Genomic DNA, 20,758 nt, shown 5'->3' on the forward strand with positions numbered 1-20,758 from the left:
CGAAGGTGGCCTGACGACGCAACATGTAAGCAGCGGAACAAGCCGACGCAGCCGGGACTCGACGCCACGCCCTAGCTGTAATGCGAGACGGCGAACTAGTGACCTCGACGTTCTTATCGACGGCCACAGTGTGACCGCTCTCGTCGATACTGGAGCCGACTATTCTGTCATCAGTGGGTCGTTCGCCGCGAAGTTAAAAAAAGTTAGGACAGCTTGGAAAGGCCCTGAAATCCGCACAGCCGGAGGCCATCTCGTAACGCCTGCAGGAATCTGCACAGCGAGAGTCAACATTAACGGCCGTATTTATCCTACAAACTTCGTAGTCCTACAGCGTTGCTCGAGAGATGTCATCCTTGGCATGGACTTCTTATGCCTCCATGGTGCTGTCATCAATCTAAAAACAAAGTCAATAACGTTATCCACAGAAGAAGCACTACCGCCACGCACGTCGTCAGGACACCATGCCTTGAATGTGCTGGAAGAGCAAGTCACCATTCCGCCTCGCTCAAGCGTCATTATTTCAGTCGGTGCTCCTAAATCACCTGACTTGGAAGGCGTCGTTGAAGGCAGTCAGCATCTGCTGGTCACCCGAAATATTTGCGTCGCAAGAGGAATTGCAGAGCTGCGGGGAGGCAAAGCAACGGTTATGCTCACGAATTTCAGCAATGAGTACAAACATGTGAACAAAGGAACAACGGTCGCATACATCGAAGAAATTGTCGAAGCCACCAGTGCTTTCGCCCTCGCCGATTCTGCGGAACCTGCTCAGAGGAACCAAGCCCCTCCCATAGCTTTCGACGTCAATACCAGACTTCCGAACGATAAGCAAGAACAGCTCAAGGCCCTGCTCCTGCAATACGAAGATTGCTTTTCGTCGTCATCGAAAATTCGGCAGACCCCAATCACGAAGCATCGCATCATAACTGAAGAAAATGCCAGACCACTCCGTCAGAGTCCGTACAGGGTTTCGACGCGAGAACGTCAAGCCATGAAGAGACAAGTTGATGAAATGCTGCGGGATGGTATTATCCAGCCGTCCAAGAGTCCATGGGCATCCCCCGTGGTGTTAGTGAAGAAAAAGGATGGGACCCTACGTTTCTGCGTCGATTATCGCCGCCTGAACAAAATCACAAGAAAGGACGTGTATCCTCTCCCACGAATAGACGACGCACTTGATCGGCTCCATAACGCCAAGTACTTTTCGTCAATGGACCTCAAGACTGGCTATTGGCAAATCGAAGTCGACGAAAGAGACCGAGAGAAGACGGCGTTTATAACACCAGACGACCTCTTTGAGTTTAAGGTGATGCCCTTCGGCCTTTGCTCAGCGCCTGCAACTTTTCAACGCGTTATGGATACAGTACTGGCAGGATTGAAGTGGCAGACTTGCCTTGTGTACTTGGACGACGTCGTAGTGTTTTCCTCGAGTTTCGACGAGCATCTTCGGCGCCTTGAAGCTGTACTTCAAGCCATCAAGACTTCCGGACTCACACTGAAGCCAGGAAAGTGCAGATTTGCGTATGAGGAGCTCTTGTTTCTGGGGCACGTTATCGGCAAGTCTGGAGTTCGTCCCAATCCACGGAAAACAGCCGCCATCGCCGACTTCCCGCCGCCCACTGACAAGAAAGCCGTGCGCCGATTTCTGGGCCTGTGCGCCTATTATAGGCGGTTCGTGAAAAACTTCGCCCGCATCGCCGATCCTCTCACTAATCTTACCAAGGCCGACGTGGAGTTCAAGTGGGAAACACCACAGGAACACGCTTTCCAGGAGCTTAAACATCGCCTCCAGACACCTCCGTTACTTGCCCATTTCGACGAATTCGCCGAGACAGAAATACACACTGACGCAAGCAGCGTAGGTCTTGGCGCTGTTCTTGTGCAGAGGTCTGACGGACTTGAAAGGGTTATTAGTTACGCCAGCCAATCGCTATCCAAAGCAGAAGCAAATTATTCCACAACAGAAAAGGAGTGCCTCGCCATCATCTGGGCTACGTCGAAATTTCGCCCCTACCTCTACGGAAGGCCCTTCAAAGTTGTGAGCGACCACCACGCCTTGTGTTGGCTAGCCACCTTGAAAGACCCTTCAGGTCCCTCGCACGATGGAGCCTGAGACTTCAAGAATATGACATTACTGTCATTTACAAGTCCGGCAAAAAACACTCCGACGTCGACTGTCTCTCTCGTGCACCTGTCGACCAACCGCTACCTGACGACCCGGATGACGACTACTTCTTGGGAACGATAACTACCGACGACTTCGCTGAACGACAGCGGGCCGACCCGGAACTTAAGGCCCTAATAGAATACCTCGAAGGCAGGACCGCCGAAGTGCCGAAGGTATTCAAGCGCGCACTTGCGTCGTTCTTTCTACGAAACGGTCTTCTACAAAAGAAAAACTTTTCACCGCTTCGAGCTAAGTACCTCCTTGTGGTGCCTTCAGCTCTGCGACCAGAACTCCTGCAGGCCCTGCACGACGATCCGACGGCAGGGCACCTCGGTGTTTCTCGCACGCTCGCAAGGATACAAGAAAGGTACTACTGGCCACGTCTTACCACCAACGTCACTCGTTATGTGAGGACATGCCGGGACTGTCAGCGACGCAAGACACCGCCGACAAGGCCAGCGGGACTTCTGCAGCCAGTTGATCCACCTTGCCGACCTTTCCAGCAGATCGGTATGGACCTACTGGGGCCGTTCCCGACGTCGGCTTTCGGAAACAAGTGGATTGTGGTAGCTACCGACTATCTCACCCGCTACGCCGAGACAAAAGCCCTGCCAAAAGGCAGTGCATCCGAGGTAGCTAAGTTCTTCGTCGAAAATATCGTCCTACGTCACGGCGCCCCGGAGGTCCTTATCACCGACAGAGGAACGGCATTCACTGCGGACTTAACTCAAGCGATCTTGGCATACAGCCAAACAAACCACCGCCGGACGACAGCGTACCACCCACAGACCAACGGCCTCACCGAGCGGCTTAACAAGACGATCGCCGACATGCTGTCAATGTACGTCGATGTCGAACACAAGACGTGGGACGCCATTCTTCCGTATGTGACCTTCGCATACAACACGGCGGTGCAGGAGACGACGCAGATATCTCCATACAAATTGGTCTACGGAAGGAGCCCGGCAACGACGCTCGATGCCATGTTACCCAACGTCACCGACGAAGAAAACCTCGATGTGAGCGAGTACCTTCAACGCGCCGAAGAAGCCCGACAACTTGCGCGTCTCCGTATCAAGAATCAACAGACGACCGACAGCCACCGTTACAACCTTCGACGACGCTTCGTGGAATACCAGCCCGGTGAACGTGTTTGGGTGTGGACGCCGATACGCCGACGTGGACTAAGTGAAAAGCTTCTGCGACGGTACTTCCGACCCTACAGAGTGGTTCGACGTCTCGGCCCACTTTATTATGAGGTTGTCCCTGACGGCATCACGAACTCTCAACGACGCCGATCGCGACCTCAAGTCGTCCATGTGGCGCGCCTCAAGCCGTTTCATGCGCTTTAACAAACTGAAACAGTGTTTTTTTGTATTATTGTTGTGTCGTAATTTATTCATTGTACTTTCTTGCATTATTATTGTACCTTCATCTTTAGTTAAAGCATCGGGACGATGCCTTTTTTCGGAGGGGGGCAATGCCACGTTCCATTTCCCAACTTTTTGTTATCGTCCCAAAACACCACACGATTCTCAGCGCAAACCGCGCCTGCAGTTTTCGAGAAGGTTTCGGACTGTAGTAGATCATTTCGATAAGATCACGCCCACTGTGCGAACGGTACAGATTGTTCTGGAACCTACGCCACCGCCAGCGATAACGCTAGAACATTCGACGGCAAGAGTATAAATGCCGACGCGCTTCGCCGCTTGTCAGTTGTTGATCGAAGGCTGACGCTCCATTCGCCGCTATCAGTCCGAGACTGCTATCTGTGCGAGACTGCTGCTGTAATTGGACTTTCCGTTTACCGAGCACAGGTTCGCCCAAATAAACAGTTAAATCCCAACACGAAGTCTCCTGTCTTCGGCCACGTCACGACCCCGTGACACTATCGTCCAAAACACTATTGGCTACACTCGAAAATTTAGCTACCACAAGAGTGTAACACTCACCGTTCACAATGTTGACTAACGCATTGTGTACAAAATTCAGCTTCAAATAAAGTCATCTATCGACCTACTTCAAACACATTCCAGAAGACCATCTGTTTTCCATGAAAGCAATCACGAGTTTGAGACAACACACTTCAACTGTACTTTTTCACATTCCGCGTCTTTTTTAGTTTCGTCCTATGTCTACTCGCGCCCCATGGTTCAAGATGCTCGACAGAGCTAATGCCTGTGTTCCTTTTACTCCGATGTCTCCTTGAATCAGCTGTCGTACGTAGCGTCCCGACTCTCGCTACGTCTGCTCTTCTCTTCACTAGTTTTCCTGCCTGATGATCAAGGCATAGCCTTAGCGCTTTCTGAGTGGTTTTCTTTCGTCTCATGCGTCTGCAACTTTTGCACCACTCTACTTGCGTCCTGGTGACCCAGACCGGTTCTCTCTGTGTCTACAGCTGTCTCATTTTCTCTTACTTTTATGCGTTTTACAATGCACGTAAAAAGCATCTCATTCTTTCTCGAACCCTCCAGCATTATTATCTTTCATCAATGCGTCGTGCTTTTTTTTTCAATATGCCTGCCTAATCTCGAACATCTGCTCACTGTCTCTTAGCTACCTAGCTTGGTTGCGTTCGCTTCCTCCGTGCACTGTTCTACAGTATCCATGTCTTCTACTCTAACCATTGCCTTACTGCAACTCTATGCAACATCCAATCCCTTTCTCTGCAACTCATCGCTCACATGACCTGTCTCACCGGCATTAAACTCCTGCTCGCTAACCTTACGCTCAACCGAAGCATAACAGGGAACACCGCACACACTAATTTCTGCTGATGACTTCTCTGTGTGCATTTATTCTTTCGGTCTACCTGTGGCTTGTGCCAATCGCAGTTGCCGCTCTAGCGCCTATCTTTCTCTCGCATATATTTCTTGCACTTCTGCGCGTTTTGCCTCAAGTTTGGCCTGGTGCTCCTTCCTCATTAACTTCCGCTTTTCCTGAGTGCGTTTTCTTCAATTAACTTTAAACCCTCTTCCTTACTTAGCTTTTGCTCTTTAACAACCGGTAATACTTTGTCCCAATCCATCACCGCAACAACCTATAATCAGTGACTGGGCCGAATCGGATCCTGGCAGGCTAACCAATTGTCACGGAATCCCGGGCTCTCCTGATGCTCCCATCGCCAGTACGCTAGCTGGCGATGTGACCTTATCCCAAGCCCAGGTCAACAATCCCAGCTCGTCGCTGCTCGGGCGCCGATCGCCGCTGGGGTCACTCGCCTCGGGCCTCGCTGTACAGTGCGCGTGCTCGCGCCTTTTCCTATCTTCTTCGAACTTCCTTGTCGTCTTTGTCTTCGAGGGGCTCCTACTCATGACAGTTGCCTAATACAACTTCGAACTATACAAAAGTATGTAGCTCCCATTTCCAGCATGAGGACTTCACAGATAGAAATAAAAACGGCAGCTCTAAGTAGTCGAAACTGTGAGATTCGCATGCGCTTGAATAGCACGCGGGGTTCGCTTCCACAATAATTTTATTTTTCACCGTTCAAATGGTGCAATCAATGTAAACCATAACTTGCCGTGCATTGCTCTTTAAAACAAAAGCTCACAGGGTGCCCTATGCATTTACCTAAAATGAATTAAAGGCAGAAGAAATGTTCTACTTATTTTTTCTTTAGTCATTGTATTGTTACTCCCTGCCCCCTCCGAAAGCGTTTTTCTTACCTTATGTGGTGTTGCATTGACTCTATTATCGACCCACTTATGACGATGGCAGTGCAAAATGATCATGCTGAGTGATTATGTCATCATGTGTCGTCATATAACGTAACTTCGTGATGTAATTGGGACACCTTGATGAAGACACAAATTTTTGCGAACTGTGAAGTCATACGTTGACGACAGCGCGTCATGATGATTTTTCGCTTCACTCATGTGAACGTTGCCGACACACACGATATATTTCCACGTTTGATGAGGCATGTAAGGCTTTCCCCCTATCTTTAATTTGGCATTGATATCTCTGTGCATGTTCGCAAACCCTCACGTTATTAAGTGACAGCGCTGATGGCAGGCTGCATTTTTTCATGCGTCTAACGTTTGCTCAAGGTCAACAGCGTGACGAACTCAACAGCGTTCGTTCACATATATCGGGCAGTCTTACAAGAAGTGGGCAGAAGAACTAGCTGTTTTTGTTTGTTTTTCATGTCATCACAATAAAGCTGCTTTAGTCTATGAAACGATCAATCACTTAATGAAGTACCTGGTTTTTTGACGCACCACTTTTTGCTTCTGGGTGGCAACAAATGTACATGACAAAAGATTTGCCCCGGGAACTTGAGATCATGTACCTACATGGAAGTAGTGTTACGTTTTATTTCGTGCTATTTAAGGCATGCACTCCACGCTTGCATGTAGTCTACTAGGCCAATAGATGTCAGCGTACACCAAGCTTTCGGTATTAGCTACTGGCAAACAGGTCTTTCGAAAATTGACTCATAAACACTTAAAAACACACTATCAGACTAGCGAGCATAATGATGAAAGAACAATTTTACGAGCATCACTTGACCACGCTGTCATATAGGCGGAGCAGACGACGCGCGAACGCGCGCCTCGACAGCAATAGCCATGAACAGAACCTGCCTTCAAAAAAGAATTGTTGTGAAGTGCGATGAGTGCTTCACTGTTTCTGTTTACAAAAGTTTTGTTTATACTTCAATCAGTGCGAATGCAACCGAAAACTCGACCATATAAGAGCTGCGAATGCAGATCCCACCTGCGTTTCAGCGAACGGCAACGCGGCAGCAACTCTACTCCGGTAGCAGCGCATTATGGCTGAACGCCGCACTAAAGCCGACGGCTTGTTCCCATTGTACTTCGCTCCTTCGCCCCCGCACTGAAAAAAATAGAGGAGGTGCTGCCCATGTTTGAGCACGCTGTGTCATGTGCTCCGGTCTAAGGCTTGAAAGTGCATCCAAAAAATAAATTTTTACTGCATAGGATGTGGGATGACACATATTTTCTTTTATTTTGAAAAAGAGTAGTGGCGGCTCATTTCTATGCTGTGTTGCTTGCCACTGTTTTGTTGCAGTTTTTAAATACACTTCATTCAAATACGTGCGTGCATTCTTCCTACTGCTCCTCAAGATTTTAGCGCAACTAATGGATCATTGTGCCTTTTACGGGTGCAGAAGCACAACACAGAGGAAACATGTGTGCATTTTCTAGTTCTGGCCACTTTGAGTTTCAGTTTATGTGAAAAAGGCAGTAAAATAGCTGTGTATGTTTCAAACAAACATGCCAAATGCCAGCCTTGACGGTAATAATGCCATCTCTATAGAGTGAATGAAACCTGCACTGACGTGTGACCCACTGTTGGTTCACAGCACACCTGGAAACTATAGATGGATACCCAATATAGTTCCAATATAGATGAATACCCGTGATGTGAATAATCCCTCTATGAATGAGATGTCGAATGAACTTCACTATTTCGTCTAGCGTCACCTCTTTCCATGAGCCATCTCTCTCTGCATAGGTTGGCGTTACTATATATGCATCCAAGCATATTTCTTTGAATTTTCGTGCAAATCGTATTAAGAAAGGACAATGTCATGTGCAGTTCTAAAACGTCTCGCACTGCTCCGTAGTCAGGGCCAAGATGTGCTCCAAGGGCCTTCTTGTCTTCAGCAGAAGCTCTGCAGTCAGCACCAACACACTGTGCCCCGGCAAAGTGTGGACCACGCACGTAACCAGAGTAGCTATAAGATTGTGCACAAAGGTCAGAAGCTATACGCACTTACGGTGGAGGAGACAACTTGAGGATGTAAACAAAAACCCGTGAACGGCTGTGGCTGTCTCAGGCAAACGGAAAACATCGTCTCCATAAAATTTGAAGCTGAGGTGCTGCCATCCTCGAACTCGAAGCTCGTCCTCAGTCAATTCTGGTGGGGTTGCAAACCAGTTTCAAGTAGTGCATGTCTTTTGCAGTGCGCACCCATGCGCGCGTGACGACTACGCCATAGGAGCGACTAGTGACACTATATGCAACCTTCTGTCAGATGTAACGATACAAGCAAAACCAAAGCTGCTGGAAACCGGCTGAGAAGGCCATTTCGACACTTTAAACATGCGGCAGACCATCGGAAGTATTTTTTGTTGAATAAATTTTCCCTGACTCATAGCAACAGCTGTCTATTGAATAGCTGGCATAAATTTCAGGCATTTACTATTGTTAAACAATATCAAATTGCAAAGCTGACACTTCAATTCAATTTTTGGCGTGCAAGGGTTCCTTTCATTATTGAACTTCGATGTTACTGATGTATAATCACGAGGGGCATGCACTTGTGTCAATTTCGCCAGCCTAGTGCAGTTTTCCAACAATACACACACATTGGTTCATGCAAAGGTCTGTCAGAAATCACTATGTTGCCCAAACGGGCAAGTTCAAATTGATTCTGAAAGTTGAGTGGCTGGACTAACCACTAGAAAATGCTGGGTGCACGAGAAACAAATTTAACATGCTAAAATCTACAATCTAAAGCGTCGATCACAGGTGATTGATTTGAATAGGCATGGTAACGAAAGAGTTGATTATTTTTGCACTTCAGTGCTTGAAACATCATATTGTTAAAAAGTAGAGGCAGTATATACCTGCTACGAATTCGGGGACGCATTTGTTGTAACTGGTGCTATTCTCGGGATTCATTATTTAGTCAAATATTCCACACGATGTCACCAAATACATGTAGTGAATTGCAATATGTGCCTACATTACACTGTGTGTGTGCACTATCTGATCACACTATTCGGTGTCACCATGAATGTTAGCAGTATTGCTAGATTTATGTAGGCATGTAGCTTTGAATATATTGCCAAATATATTAGGTGATTTTTAGGTGATGACAGCATGTGGCTTTATGCAGGAAATAAACCATCATTCAGTGCTAGTTGTCTTTGTCTCCGACCCGAGAGACTCGGAAATCGCCACAGTTCGCCAAAATTTCAAGAGCCCTCTACTACAATGGCCTTCATAACAGTATCATCATTTAATGACATAAAAACAGAAAATTATTATTGTTAGTGTGTCCTTATGTACCTCAACATTATTTCACTCTCACCCACATATCACCCTCGTTGCCCATGAATGGCTGGCCGAAAACTTCTACAACCACATTACCTTGAAACTGTAGCTAACTTGTTTTTTAGATTTAATGCCGTTCAATTAGGATGTATTGGATGTCATTGAGAGGTAGTCCAACAAGCAGCCACATAAAATGAAACACATTCGAGCCTCTTCTTGATGATTCTATTGCCAACATCTCTGTGAAGCACTTGATTATAGTGTGTGCTTGTTTGCAAAGCTGTATTGAATTTCGTTTTCTGCTGAGGGCTGCTTTGCTGGGTAATTTTAGAAATAGAACACTTGCAAAAGTACTAGTTCCTGGAAACTGACAAACGTGTTTTTTTAATTTTTATCTGAGATATGCTTGCAGTACATCAAATCAGTGCCACATTCTGAAGTACTGTTACGAAGACGCGACGCCAACACGGTCCCGAAGGCACCACTGCTCCGAACTCCGCCGACACTATCATCAGCCGTTTGGTAGCGTAGGTTTTTCGGCTCGCGACTGCTTCTGTGCAGAGCTGCTAGACGAGCGGACGAGATGACGGTGAGTTAAGGCAAGGTTTATGTATAGCATAGAAATAGAGGCGTTACAAATTCGGAACTGAGGCCGACAGTTTAGGGACTCGAAGAGCCGAGATGTCTTCTCTCGCACGCTGTTACGAGCCCCGTTGCGGTGGTCTAGTGGCTAAGGTACTCGACTGCTGACCCGCAGGTCGCGGGTTCGAATCCCGGCTGCCGCGGCTGCATTTCCGATGGAGGCGGAAATGTTGTAGGCCCGTGTGCTCAGATTTGGGTGCACGTTAAAGAACCCCAGGTGGTTGAAATTTCCGGAGCCCTCCACTATGGCATCTCTCATAATCATGGTGCTTTTGGGACGTTAAACCCCACATATCAATCAATCAATCGCACGCTGCTACGAGGCGCACCGCCGACGAGGTTACGATGTGCGCCACGAAACTCGCCGCTGCCATGGACATCGGACGCGCCGACTGCGAAGGGGCTACAACCGACGAGAGGCTTCTCTGACACTTAGGTCAGCTGCTGGCGACGCCCTGCAGGGCTTTTTTTTTATAGGCACCGGGTGGATCTTTTGCGTAACCAAATGTCCAACCAGAAGAGCCGCTGGCCGTTTTTTTTTATAGGCCCCGGGTGTATCTTTTGCGTAACCAAATGTCCAACCAGAAGAGCCGCTGGCCGTGATGTCAGAATCTTCCAATGGGGCCCGCCGCTGCGCATGGTTGCACCAAGGACGAGGGATGTTGCCACACATTGCGTAAGACTCGCCAGAATGGAAGGCGCCGATTGCTTCAACGGGCTGAGGAAGCTCGCAGTGCGTTGCATGACAGACCGCCGCTGCCGCTTGATGACGTCGTTGAGTTGATCGTATCAGGCGAGCTCGATTGCTGGCCTTGACACAGATTGCCTTTTTCAGAGGCATTGACGTTCGATGTGGACACACAGGCGTAACAGCACTTCCGCGGCCAGACAATGCGCCGGAAAGACGAGCTGCTTCCACAGGGCTCGGATGTCGGGCGCGCTCTTCCGCCAGGTTCCTCCAGGTTCGCCTCCAGGGTCATGGGGAGAATGCAGCTCCAGACTCCATTCCGTGAACACATCCCATTCTTGAGGACGGGTCTCAGCTCCACTGGCTTGTTGCCACAACTTGCCGGCCAGCTTCGCTCGTCTCTGTTGACGATATTTTGTCTCGGCACTTGTCGATTGTTCTGCAACTTGTCAAGAACGGTTCAACAACAGACAACACACGACACAAGCAAGTGCCCTCGGTCATCCGACAGAACACCAGACATAGTATAGTACAAAATATACCTAGCTACGTGTCTATCGGAATTTCGTTTCTTCTATATCAAGAGGCACATGTGGGACACAAGACTCTTAAAATGAGAACTCAAGTTTTTACACGTACAACAACGTAACGAAATAGAATACAACATAAAGTTGACCCATTGAGATCACTCTGGACGAGAGCGCTCAACTAAGGCCGTGATGAAGACAAAGTTTTGCCCCGACTGGCCACCGAAAGACCGAAAGGTGGAGAAGGCACTAACTAAAACGCACGGCTCAATGCGTCTGCATTAGCGTTTAGCTTTCCTTTTTTGTAGTGAACGTCAAATTTGTGCTGTTGGAGTATCATGCTCCACCTCAGTAACCGGCCACATTTAGGCGACATGTTATTTAACCAGGTTAGAGGACATGTAGTGGTCCGTTTCGACCACAAAACTCGAACCAGAGACATAACAGGCTAGCTTTTGCACAGGGAAACAACGATGCGGCTTGCTACGGATTGGCTCCGCACAAGTTAGCTCGATATCGTGTTCAATCACGTGTTTTCGGACCGTCCCGGAAACACGACGGTCCGAAAACACATCTTCAAACCCTGAAACAATTCTTCTCAAGTCCTCCTTCTGAACTTCACTTAATCTAGGCTCTAGGTTCAACTGCTCCAAGATTACCTCCGATCCCCTTTCAATTACATCACTAGAACTCAAAATTTCTGCTCCCTCTTCCTCTCAAGCATCCAATAGCAGACTTGCGAGCGCTTGACTTTGAACGTATGGTTTCATCAAGTTACTCTCGTAAATTTTGTTCAGCTGCCTTCCTAATTTCACTTCATAATTGGTATCAGAAAGCATCGAAATTACTTTGGTGGGCCCTTTCCAATGAAGCTCAAGCTTGTTCTTTTTGGACGGCCGCAGCAGCATTACCTAACTACCCACTTCAAAAGCGCACTTCTTCGCCGATTTGTTGTAGTACTCCTTCGAAAACACTTGTGCAGCCTTCATGTGGCTTTCCACAAGATCTTTCGTTTTGCCAAGCCTCAGAAGGAGGTCTAAGGAGGTCTAGAATGTACACAACTACATTAGGGTCCTCATCGAATCCCTCCCAGGACTCGCGTAGCAATGGTGTTCTCAAACTCCTGCCATACACAAGCTCTGCAGGGCTAAAGCCAGTGCTCTCATGAGGAGCTGATCTCAAAGCGAACATAGTAGGAGGAATACACTCTTCCCAGTCGCATTTGTGCTCGTAGCAAAGAGCTCTCAGTATCCGTTTCAGAACGGAATGCATACGCTCTACCAGATTAGATTGCGGGTGATGGATCGAGGTGTGCACTACTTTTATTCCACATTTATTAAAAAAAGGTAGAGGTAAGGCAGCTGGTGAAGACACTACCATTGTCGCATTGGATTTCAGAAGGAAATTCGACGCGTGCAAATACAGATAGCAGTGCATCCACGACATGAGGGGAATTAAGCTCCTGAAGTGGTATCGCTTCCGGAAATTTTGTAGCTACACAGAGGGCCGTCAGGATGTACGAACAACCTTGCCTTGACTCTGGCAATGGCCTGACGATATCAATTACTAGGCGCCAAAAAGGTTCTGTGATCAGTGGCACAAGCTTCATGGGTGTCTTCCACTTGTTCGTGGATTTCCCCGCTCTCTGACAAGTGTTGCATGAGCGTACAAAGTCTTCGATATCCATCCAGCATTTCGGCCAATAAAACTCAAGGGAAACTCTAGCCTTGGTCTTTTTTATGCCGAGATGCCCTGCCCACGCGTTTTTATGCGCCAGTTCCAATAGTTGGCGACGATACTTTTGTGGTATCAAGAGCTGCTCATACTTGCGACCTTGCGCATTTGTGTAGCTCCGATACAGGAGCCCTGCTTTCTCAAAAAAGGAAACATCCTTTTTTCCCAAGTTTACGCTTTCCATTAGCACTTTAATCGAGAAGTCTTCACGCTGCTCTCGAATGAGCATTTCTCGATCAACCCTCGACAGCTCACTCCAACTTTCCGCAACAGGCGAAAGCGTTGCACCCCTCTCGCTCTGACTCAATGGCATCATGTCGTCTCCTCCGCCGACACAGACCGCGCCAGTCGCTTTGGCTACGGGCCGCTCGAGTGACTGCTCAAATGACTCGCACGGAGGATTTCCTGCCTGAGGTTCCATCGACTCGCCGCCAAGGTCACACAGACCAGCAGCTTTTGCACTTGGTGCTTCGCCAGATTGAACAAGATCAAGTTTCTACGAAAGCTTCCGCGCTTGCGATCGCGTGAGGGCCATGTACGCTAAGTTAGAGAAGAACGATTTACCCTGCTCTTCAAGAAGCTGCTCTCAGTTATTAGAAAATAAATAAGAAAAATGATCGGGAAGTGCGGCAGACACAGCCGCTTCGGTGCGAAGCTTACCGAACGGGCCTTCAATGACAATCATAGCGATTGGTAAGCAAGCACTCTGCTTCTTGGCGACTTGCCTGATCCACGTGCATTCTCCTGTAAATTCATCTGGAGACACCATCGAAGGATGGACAACGTCCATGGTTGCTGCTGAGTCTCAAAGTGCTCGACATGTATTCCCATTCACACTAATTTCTTGGAGATACAGCTCCAACAACCGCATGTTCTTTTCCGATTCTCGGATTGTTGCGAAAGCAAACTTTTGCTTACAGTTTATCGCGATGTGCCCTTCCTTTTTGCAGTTGTAGCAGTTTAGCGGCTTCCGTGATTCAAATGCCCGTGTGGTATCAGTGCATTGTTTACGAACCATACTCGATTTCTTCGCTTCCGTTTGCCCTTCTCCTACAGTGTCCTTTGTAAGAGACGGGTCCTTCTTGAAATTACGGTGCAGAGCGGGTTTTTGTTGATCAGGTTTATTTAAAAAGCCCTCTTTCCTTTCATCCTTTTCATCGCGCACTGCCCTGCTATGCAACTTTTGGCAAGTGTAATACTCCTCAGCTAACTCTGCCGTCTTGTTTAGCTGTACCACCAAGTTTGTCCTGCAGCCAAATCTTGACATCCTCCTCGATGCAGCGGTAGAATTGCTCCTACGCAATGCATTCTACCACTTCATCACGATCGTCATAAACACCTTTGCCCTTGGGCCATTCGATTAAATCGGCTTTAAGACGAAACGCAAAGTTAACGTGTGACTCATTCTCCTTCTTAGCATACCGGAACCTTTGCCTGAAAGCCTCGGGTGATAACTTATAACGTCTCAAGAGCACTTCCTTGACCTCGTCATAGCTCTCAAACGCTTCCCTTGACAAGCACTATATCGCGTCGGACACTTCGCTGGGAAGAAGTGCTAACAGTTCTGCACCCAAAGAGACCGCTCCAAAGCATTTCGCTCACAGACGTGTGCAAACGTGACGAGATGCTTTGCCATGTCCTCGCCAACTATGAATGGTGGCAGTTGGTCGCGAATTTTATAACCGCTGACCTGAACTGTTGGAGAAGCTACGCTAGGCACCTTGAAACACTGTAGGATCGCCAATTCTATTCGTTTCAACTCGAGGCGCTCCTATCTCTTGGCCTCCTCACGCTCGCGACGTTCGCGCCTTTTAGCTTCTTCACGTTCGCGAACTTTTACTTCTCGCCTTTCAGCCTCCTCACGGTGTGCTTTGATATCCACCCAGGCCTCATCGACTTCCTCAGCCCACACTCCTTCATCCTTCATGATCTCAAAGGTCGCTTGCTTTCGTTTCGCACAGCCCAAAGTAATGCCGAGTTTCTCTCAAATTTCGGAGACTTCCTTCACTTTAAGGTTCTCCATCGTTCACACTAGCCTCTTGCTGTTTTCCCCTGTTAAGAATCTACTTGCTGTTCCCACTATAAGTCTACTAGCAAGACGCGCAAGCAATTTTTAACACTCCTGTGTTTCCACCCTCCGCATTAACTTTGGCTTCAAAGTGCTTCGACTTGGCTTGAAACCATCAAAGCTCACTCTAATGCTTCACACAGCCCTTCTCTAAACTACTATAACCTGTGCTAGAGTAGTCTGGTGAACTGAGGGGCACTCACTGCATCGATGTCGTTGACGCCGGCTGATCCCGCAGCTGCCTACCACTGTTACAAAGACGCGACGCCAACACGGTCCCGAAGGTGCCACTGCTTCGAACTCCGCCGACACTGTCACCAGCTGTTTGGTTCTCAGTTCGCGATTGCTTCTGCGTAGAGCTGGTAGACGAGCGGACGAGACGATGGTGAGTTAAGGCAAGGTTTATGTACAGCATAGAAATAGAGGCGTTACAAATTCGGCACAGGGGCCAACAGTTAGGGACTCGAAGAACCGTTATGTCTTCTCACGCACGCTGTTACGAGGCACACCGCAGACGAGGTTACGATTGGCGCCACGAAACTCATGGCTGCCAAGGACACCAGGCGTGCCAAATGCGAAGGGGCTCGAACCGACGAGAGGCTTTTCTGACACTTAGGTCAGCTGCTGGCGACGCGTCGCAGGGCTTTTCTTTTTATGGGCACCAGTTGGATTGGAAGTTTCAGTTCTGGTTGGAAGTTTGTCCAACCAGAAGCGCCGCTGGCCGTGATGTCCGAATCCTTCAATGGGGCCCGCCGCTGCGCGTGGTTGCGCCAAGAACGAGAGAGGTTGCCACGCTGCATAAGACTCGCCAGACTGGAAGGTGCCGATTGCTTCAACTGGCTCGCAGGCTGAGGAAGCTTGCGGTGCGTTGCGTGACAGACCGGCGGCGCCGCTTGCTGACGCCGTTGAGCTGAACGCGTCAGGCGGGCTCGATTGCCGGCCTTGACACAGATTGCCTTTTTCAGAGGCATTGGCGATTGGTGTGGACTCGCAGGCATAACAGTCCTGTGCACACCTCGTAATCAGCTAAATGCATGATTAATTTCAATTATAATGCATCATTTTTGTCTTGTAATTAAGGTTATATCCTCAAATAATTATTCTCAAGGACTGGAAGTGTGGTAACTGTGACAGGAAATAAAAATTTTCAGGCAGTCTTTAGGAAACACTTTATATATGCAGGGCACTATCTTCCCCAATTATCTCTGCACCAATTGTCTGCTATTAATATATCACTTCATGGAATTGATGGGAAAATTCCTTAATCTGTATGTGCGATTCATTTCTCTTTATTTATGTTGCAGTGAAGATTAACCTATTAGTAGTGCTGGGTGAATATGAACATTTTGGGTGCGAAGCAAATTCGAATTTGAAGTGAAAGTTCGAATCAGATAGAATATTTTTTAATATTTCTCGAACATTTCTAGAAAATTTTTTATTACTTCTAAGCGAAATTGCCAAAAAAAAGTGCGAGAGGATTCTTAAGCATGGCCTTACGAGATAGCAACATGAAAGTGTTCGGTTTTGTTAGACTGATGATGTGCAGGCGTGGTGGTGTTTCATAGTTGTCTTATCAAGAATGAGGTAATGCAGAAGCTGAATGGTATTTATACACATGATTTGGTGCGGTCAAAAGTGTTGCCAGCAACACTATACATGTGAAAGACAAAGATACTATTGCCTCAGCCTCTTTTCCTCTCTCAACTTCTGTGGAAGCCCAACTGAGGGTGTGCACCCTTTTGAGTCCGAAGTTTCAAATCTGCCTCATAGAGACCAATCTATAAGAGCATCTGAAATTTTGGGCGCTAAAAATTTTTAGACTTCCTGCCCGAACTTTAAGTCCAAAACAACATTAATTGAGCCCCCACCTCTGCCATATCACTCATCTTCATGTTGGAGCCAGCATTTTCGCGAGCCAATACATTTGCAATCGTAGAGTACCTTGAAAGGCAGCTTTGCCGCAATACAGGAGTATGCTGAGGTGAAGCATATTGAAAATTTGAAGGGGTCACTTTTAGTTAGACGTTCACTGTATGTCTTTAGGAAATTCGAGTAGTTCCAGTAGTAAAATTTGAGTGCGAATTGAAAATTTTTTGAAATGTTAAGTATTTGCACACCTTTAGTAATTAGTAGTTTAGTTTTCCAGATTTTTCGTTTTAAACAAGTAATGGGGCATGTTGTGTTAGTTATTTGAAAATGAAAATTAGTCTTCAAGCTGCATAAGAAGCTTCATGTCTGATTAATTGGACCATATCCAATGGTGTTGTCATATGTTCCCTCTGTTTTGAGTGTATTGTCACAGTGACTCAATAAGCAATGCATTTTTACTAATAATTAGAAAAAACTGCAGCAACAACTGTATTTTTAGGGGCAAAGCACCAAGCCATCAGTCTCATGGGATCAGCTGGAAAGCACGCAATGGCCTGATTATCTTCAGTGCAAGTACCATGATGTTTAGTAAGTATGTAATGATTAGCTGTTCAACCGTGCAATGACTGCTGTTGTGCTGGGTAGTAAGCACCTATATGCCTTAACCATTTCATTTTTTGCAAGATTTTCTTTCTTGAAAAGTTTATTTGTTTATTTATTATTTTTAAAATTTTGTTGTAGGATACTGTGCTTCTAAAACCATGTTTTGATTGATGGAAAATAGTTTAAAGATATAACTCAAATTAGTATAACAAAATTTAGTGTCTCATAGCCTATTAGGGACTCACAATTTGTGAAATAATGTCATCATTGAGATACTGGCGAATACAACACATGAAATCGTCTAGTTAGAGTTTGGTATCTCAATAATGAGTGCTTAAAAAAATGTTAAGGTTTAGTGTCGCTGTACCAGCAACATACCGTTCCATGCGCAATTAATTGTTAGAAACTGCTATAACTATAGTCAGCTGAAACTTTAGAAGTCTGCACCTTTTCCTTCCCAAAGGCGGATGCACGCAAACTGCACCAATGAGCGTGCATCCCAGACCACCCCAATCAGCTAAGCGGCCAGTGAACCCGCTTTCAAAGAACATTGCTGAGTGCATGAGCAGGACTATCTCTTTAGCTGTGGAGGCAATCGACTGCCGTGCTTTAGTCCTCTGGGTGGGGCCTTTTAGGGTCTTCTTAATTTGTACCCGCCAATAGATACAACAAAGAATGCTGAGGAAGCAATGGAGCCGAAGAACTCTCAAGAAAAAATTCTACTTGCTCATTGTGGCAGTCACACACCCACAGATTGTTAATTTCAGGCAAACTGGCTTTGTTTTATTTTATGAACTTCAAATATGGCTCTTGAGTACTGCAGCATTCATAGACAATATGCCTGCTTTTTGCATAATCTGTTTGCTTTTATGAAGCTAGAAAGATGATCTGGGGTGCTATTTTGCCTGATATTATTAATAACAGGGGTAGAATTGCTTTCAACCATTGACAAAATGTGATTAGTGTGAAAAAGTCTTCTTGCCTTTAAAAAGGCATCTACATAAAATAGCAGCCCTGGGGCAGGAGGAGCTTAAGCCCAACTAGCCATCAAAAGTGGTGGGTGTAGTAACCAGCTCCTCCTTTCTCCAACGTTCAGGTTCCATTCTCCTTGTGCAGAACAGGCAGGATATTTGTGCTAGCTGTGTCGTTGCTGCACAAAGGAATGTCATGGCTGTTGCCTGTTCTCTGTGAATGTGCACAAAGTCTAGTTTGTCTTTTGTGAACATTTATCTATTCTGTGTGTTCATGTATTCTGATCATGGTAAATATCTGAGCCTTCTACTTGAAAAACTCCCAAAGTCTCCATATAGTTGTGAAAAAACTCTACCTTGTGTCACTACATGTTAGCCACAAAAAGTTGTACACAAGTATATTAGTAGCGCATGTAGTTGATGTAATAACATATTCATTTTATATCAGCATTAAAGTGTTCAGACAGACTACTGAATAGAAGCCTATATTTTACTCATTTTCTCAAAAATTATTGAGGACCAAAATAGGTAACTCAGTGCCATTTCATTTTGGGTAGGTTGGTGATCAGTGGAACTGGTGGCTGCAAGATCCTTTTTGGGTGTTGTTTAAGGTATGCATAGTCACAGAGTTGCAGTGGAAGTTGCGGTATTCCCCAGAACACTGTTTTCGATCAATATCGGCATCTTCTTAACTTAAACAGTGCATGGAAAAATGCATCTCTGGCATGAAATATTCCCAAAAGAGCAATTCGCCTGATGTTATGTTGTCCTGCAGAGGGCATTTATTCCAACACCACTAGCTTTCATAGAAGGCATTTTCTATTTACATTTGTTTTGCATGGCATGTAGAACACATCCATATAGTTTGAATATAATCACTTTATGTGTGTTTGGCCTAGTGTTGAGACACAAGCTTTGGGAGCATGTGGTTTTCCGGCTCCAAACCCTGCCAAGAAAACTGATTTTATTATTTCATTCGCAGCATCTTTTTTTCTAATGCATTAGTTTCTCTATACAGGGTGTAAGCGTTTCTGCTTTATTTCTTGCAATGGGATCTTCTGTGTCTGTCACTGTCACAAACCTTACCATGGAGGCTGTTGAAAACCGGGCTCTCACTTCATTTGCTGCCCCACCCAAGACTTTCCTTGGATATGTGGACGACTGTTTCTGTGTTTTGCAACAAGGTGCCCTGCCAGTATTCTTGGAACAGCTAAATTCCATGGAAGCCGCGATACAGTTTACCGTTGAAGAAGAATCAAATGGCTGCCTTCCATTTCTTGACATCCTCGTGAAAAGAGATGCTAGGCGCCTGACTTTCAGCGTGTACAGAAAAGAAACACACCGGTCGTTTTCTAAGCTTCAATTCTGTGCACCCAACCCATCCTGCCATAAACGTTCTGTTGTGTCTACACTCGTAAAGCGCGCTTGGAGGATTTGTTCTAAGGAAGAAGACGCAGTAGAAAATGTTAAGTCAGTTCGACGGGAGCTGGCTACTTGCGGATACCCGCTTTCCTTTATGAACTCGGTGCTGCGACAACTGCAGCGTCCGGCTCAGTCACACACACCATTGCTACAAGAAAACGCGCATCGGTGCCTTACGTCCCAGGCTTCAGCGAGACCCTCGCTCGGGTATTCCGCGGCTACAACGTCCAAGTGGCTCACGTTCCGACACGAAAGCTCCGAGGCCGTCTTACAAATGTCAAAGATAAGTTGGACAGACATGATTTTCCCGGCATGGTGTATAAAATTCCCTGCAAAGACTGTGAATACGGATACATTGGCGAAACGAGCAATCACAAAAGAAGGCTCCGGGAACATTTTAATGACGTCAAAAACAAGAAAGTATCTTCTAATGCCCTTGCAGAACATGTTGCGTCTACTGGGCACGCTATCGACTGGGATAAGGCCTGCATCATTGCCACAAAAAGAAGGTTGTTACCACGATTGCACATGGAATCTCTGGCCATTCAAGCTACTGCGCATACGTTAAACAGAAATATTTGGACACTCCCTCCTGTGTACGCACGATGTCTGCAACACGTGATGAAACATGCATAAGAAGAGCGCACTACGCCATTTGGGGTCACTGTGAACAAGGCTCCCGTGTGGGGAGCCTAAACGTCTTTTTAAGTTTTGTGTATTTCACTTTGGTAGGCGTTTTTGTTTTTGTTATTTTGCACTATGTTTGTGCCCGACAAGACAAGATTCCGTCGGACTCTTGACTATAGTACTGACAAGTTCATCGTAGTTTGTGGGAGAGCCTATACTATAGTTTAGAATGTAACAGCTCCTCTGTAAAACAGTGTTCTCGCTCGAGTTTCCTGACTTTTGACTTTCATCTGCAACAATTATCATTCCGACCGACTTTGTCTACTATGTATTGGTTCTGCATATTAGTAGTGGCACAGTCTTTCATATCAGTTTGAACTGGAAAGGTTGAAATAATAGTTATGCTAAGAA

General features: G+C 46.6%; 1 protein-coding gene across 6 annotated transcripts in view; it reads left to right on the forward strand.

The window, feature by feature from the left end:
- Positions 1-20,758, forward strand: part of LOC142775834 (uncharacterized) — a 43,190-nt gene that overhangs the window by 9,169 nt on the left and 13,263 nt on the right. For all 6 annotated transcript variants that reach the window (XM_075878039.1, XM_075878038.1, XM_075878041.1 and 3 more), the window contains exon 7: positions 17,224-17,312. In XM_075878039.1, coding sequence (XP_075734154.1) covers positions 17,224-17,312 — 89 coding nt within the window. The remainder of the gene's footprint in view (positions 1-17,223; positions 17,313-20,758) is intronic.

This window comes from Rhipicephalus microplus, chromosome X (genome assembly GCF_043290135.1).
Source record: "Rhipicephalus microplus isolate Deutch F79 chromosome X, USDA_Rmic, whole genome shotgun sequence".
Classification (NCBI taxonomy): domain Eukaryota; kingdom Metazoa; phylum Arthropoda; class Arachnida; order Ixodida; family Ixodidae; genus Rhipicephalus; species Rhipicephalus microplus.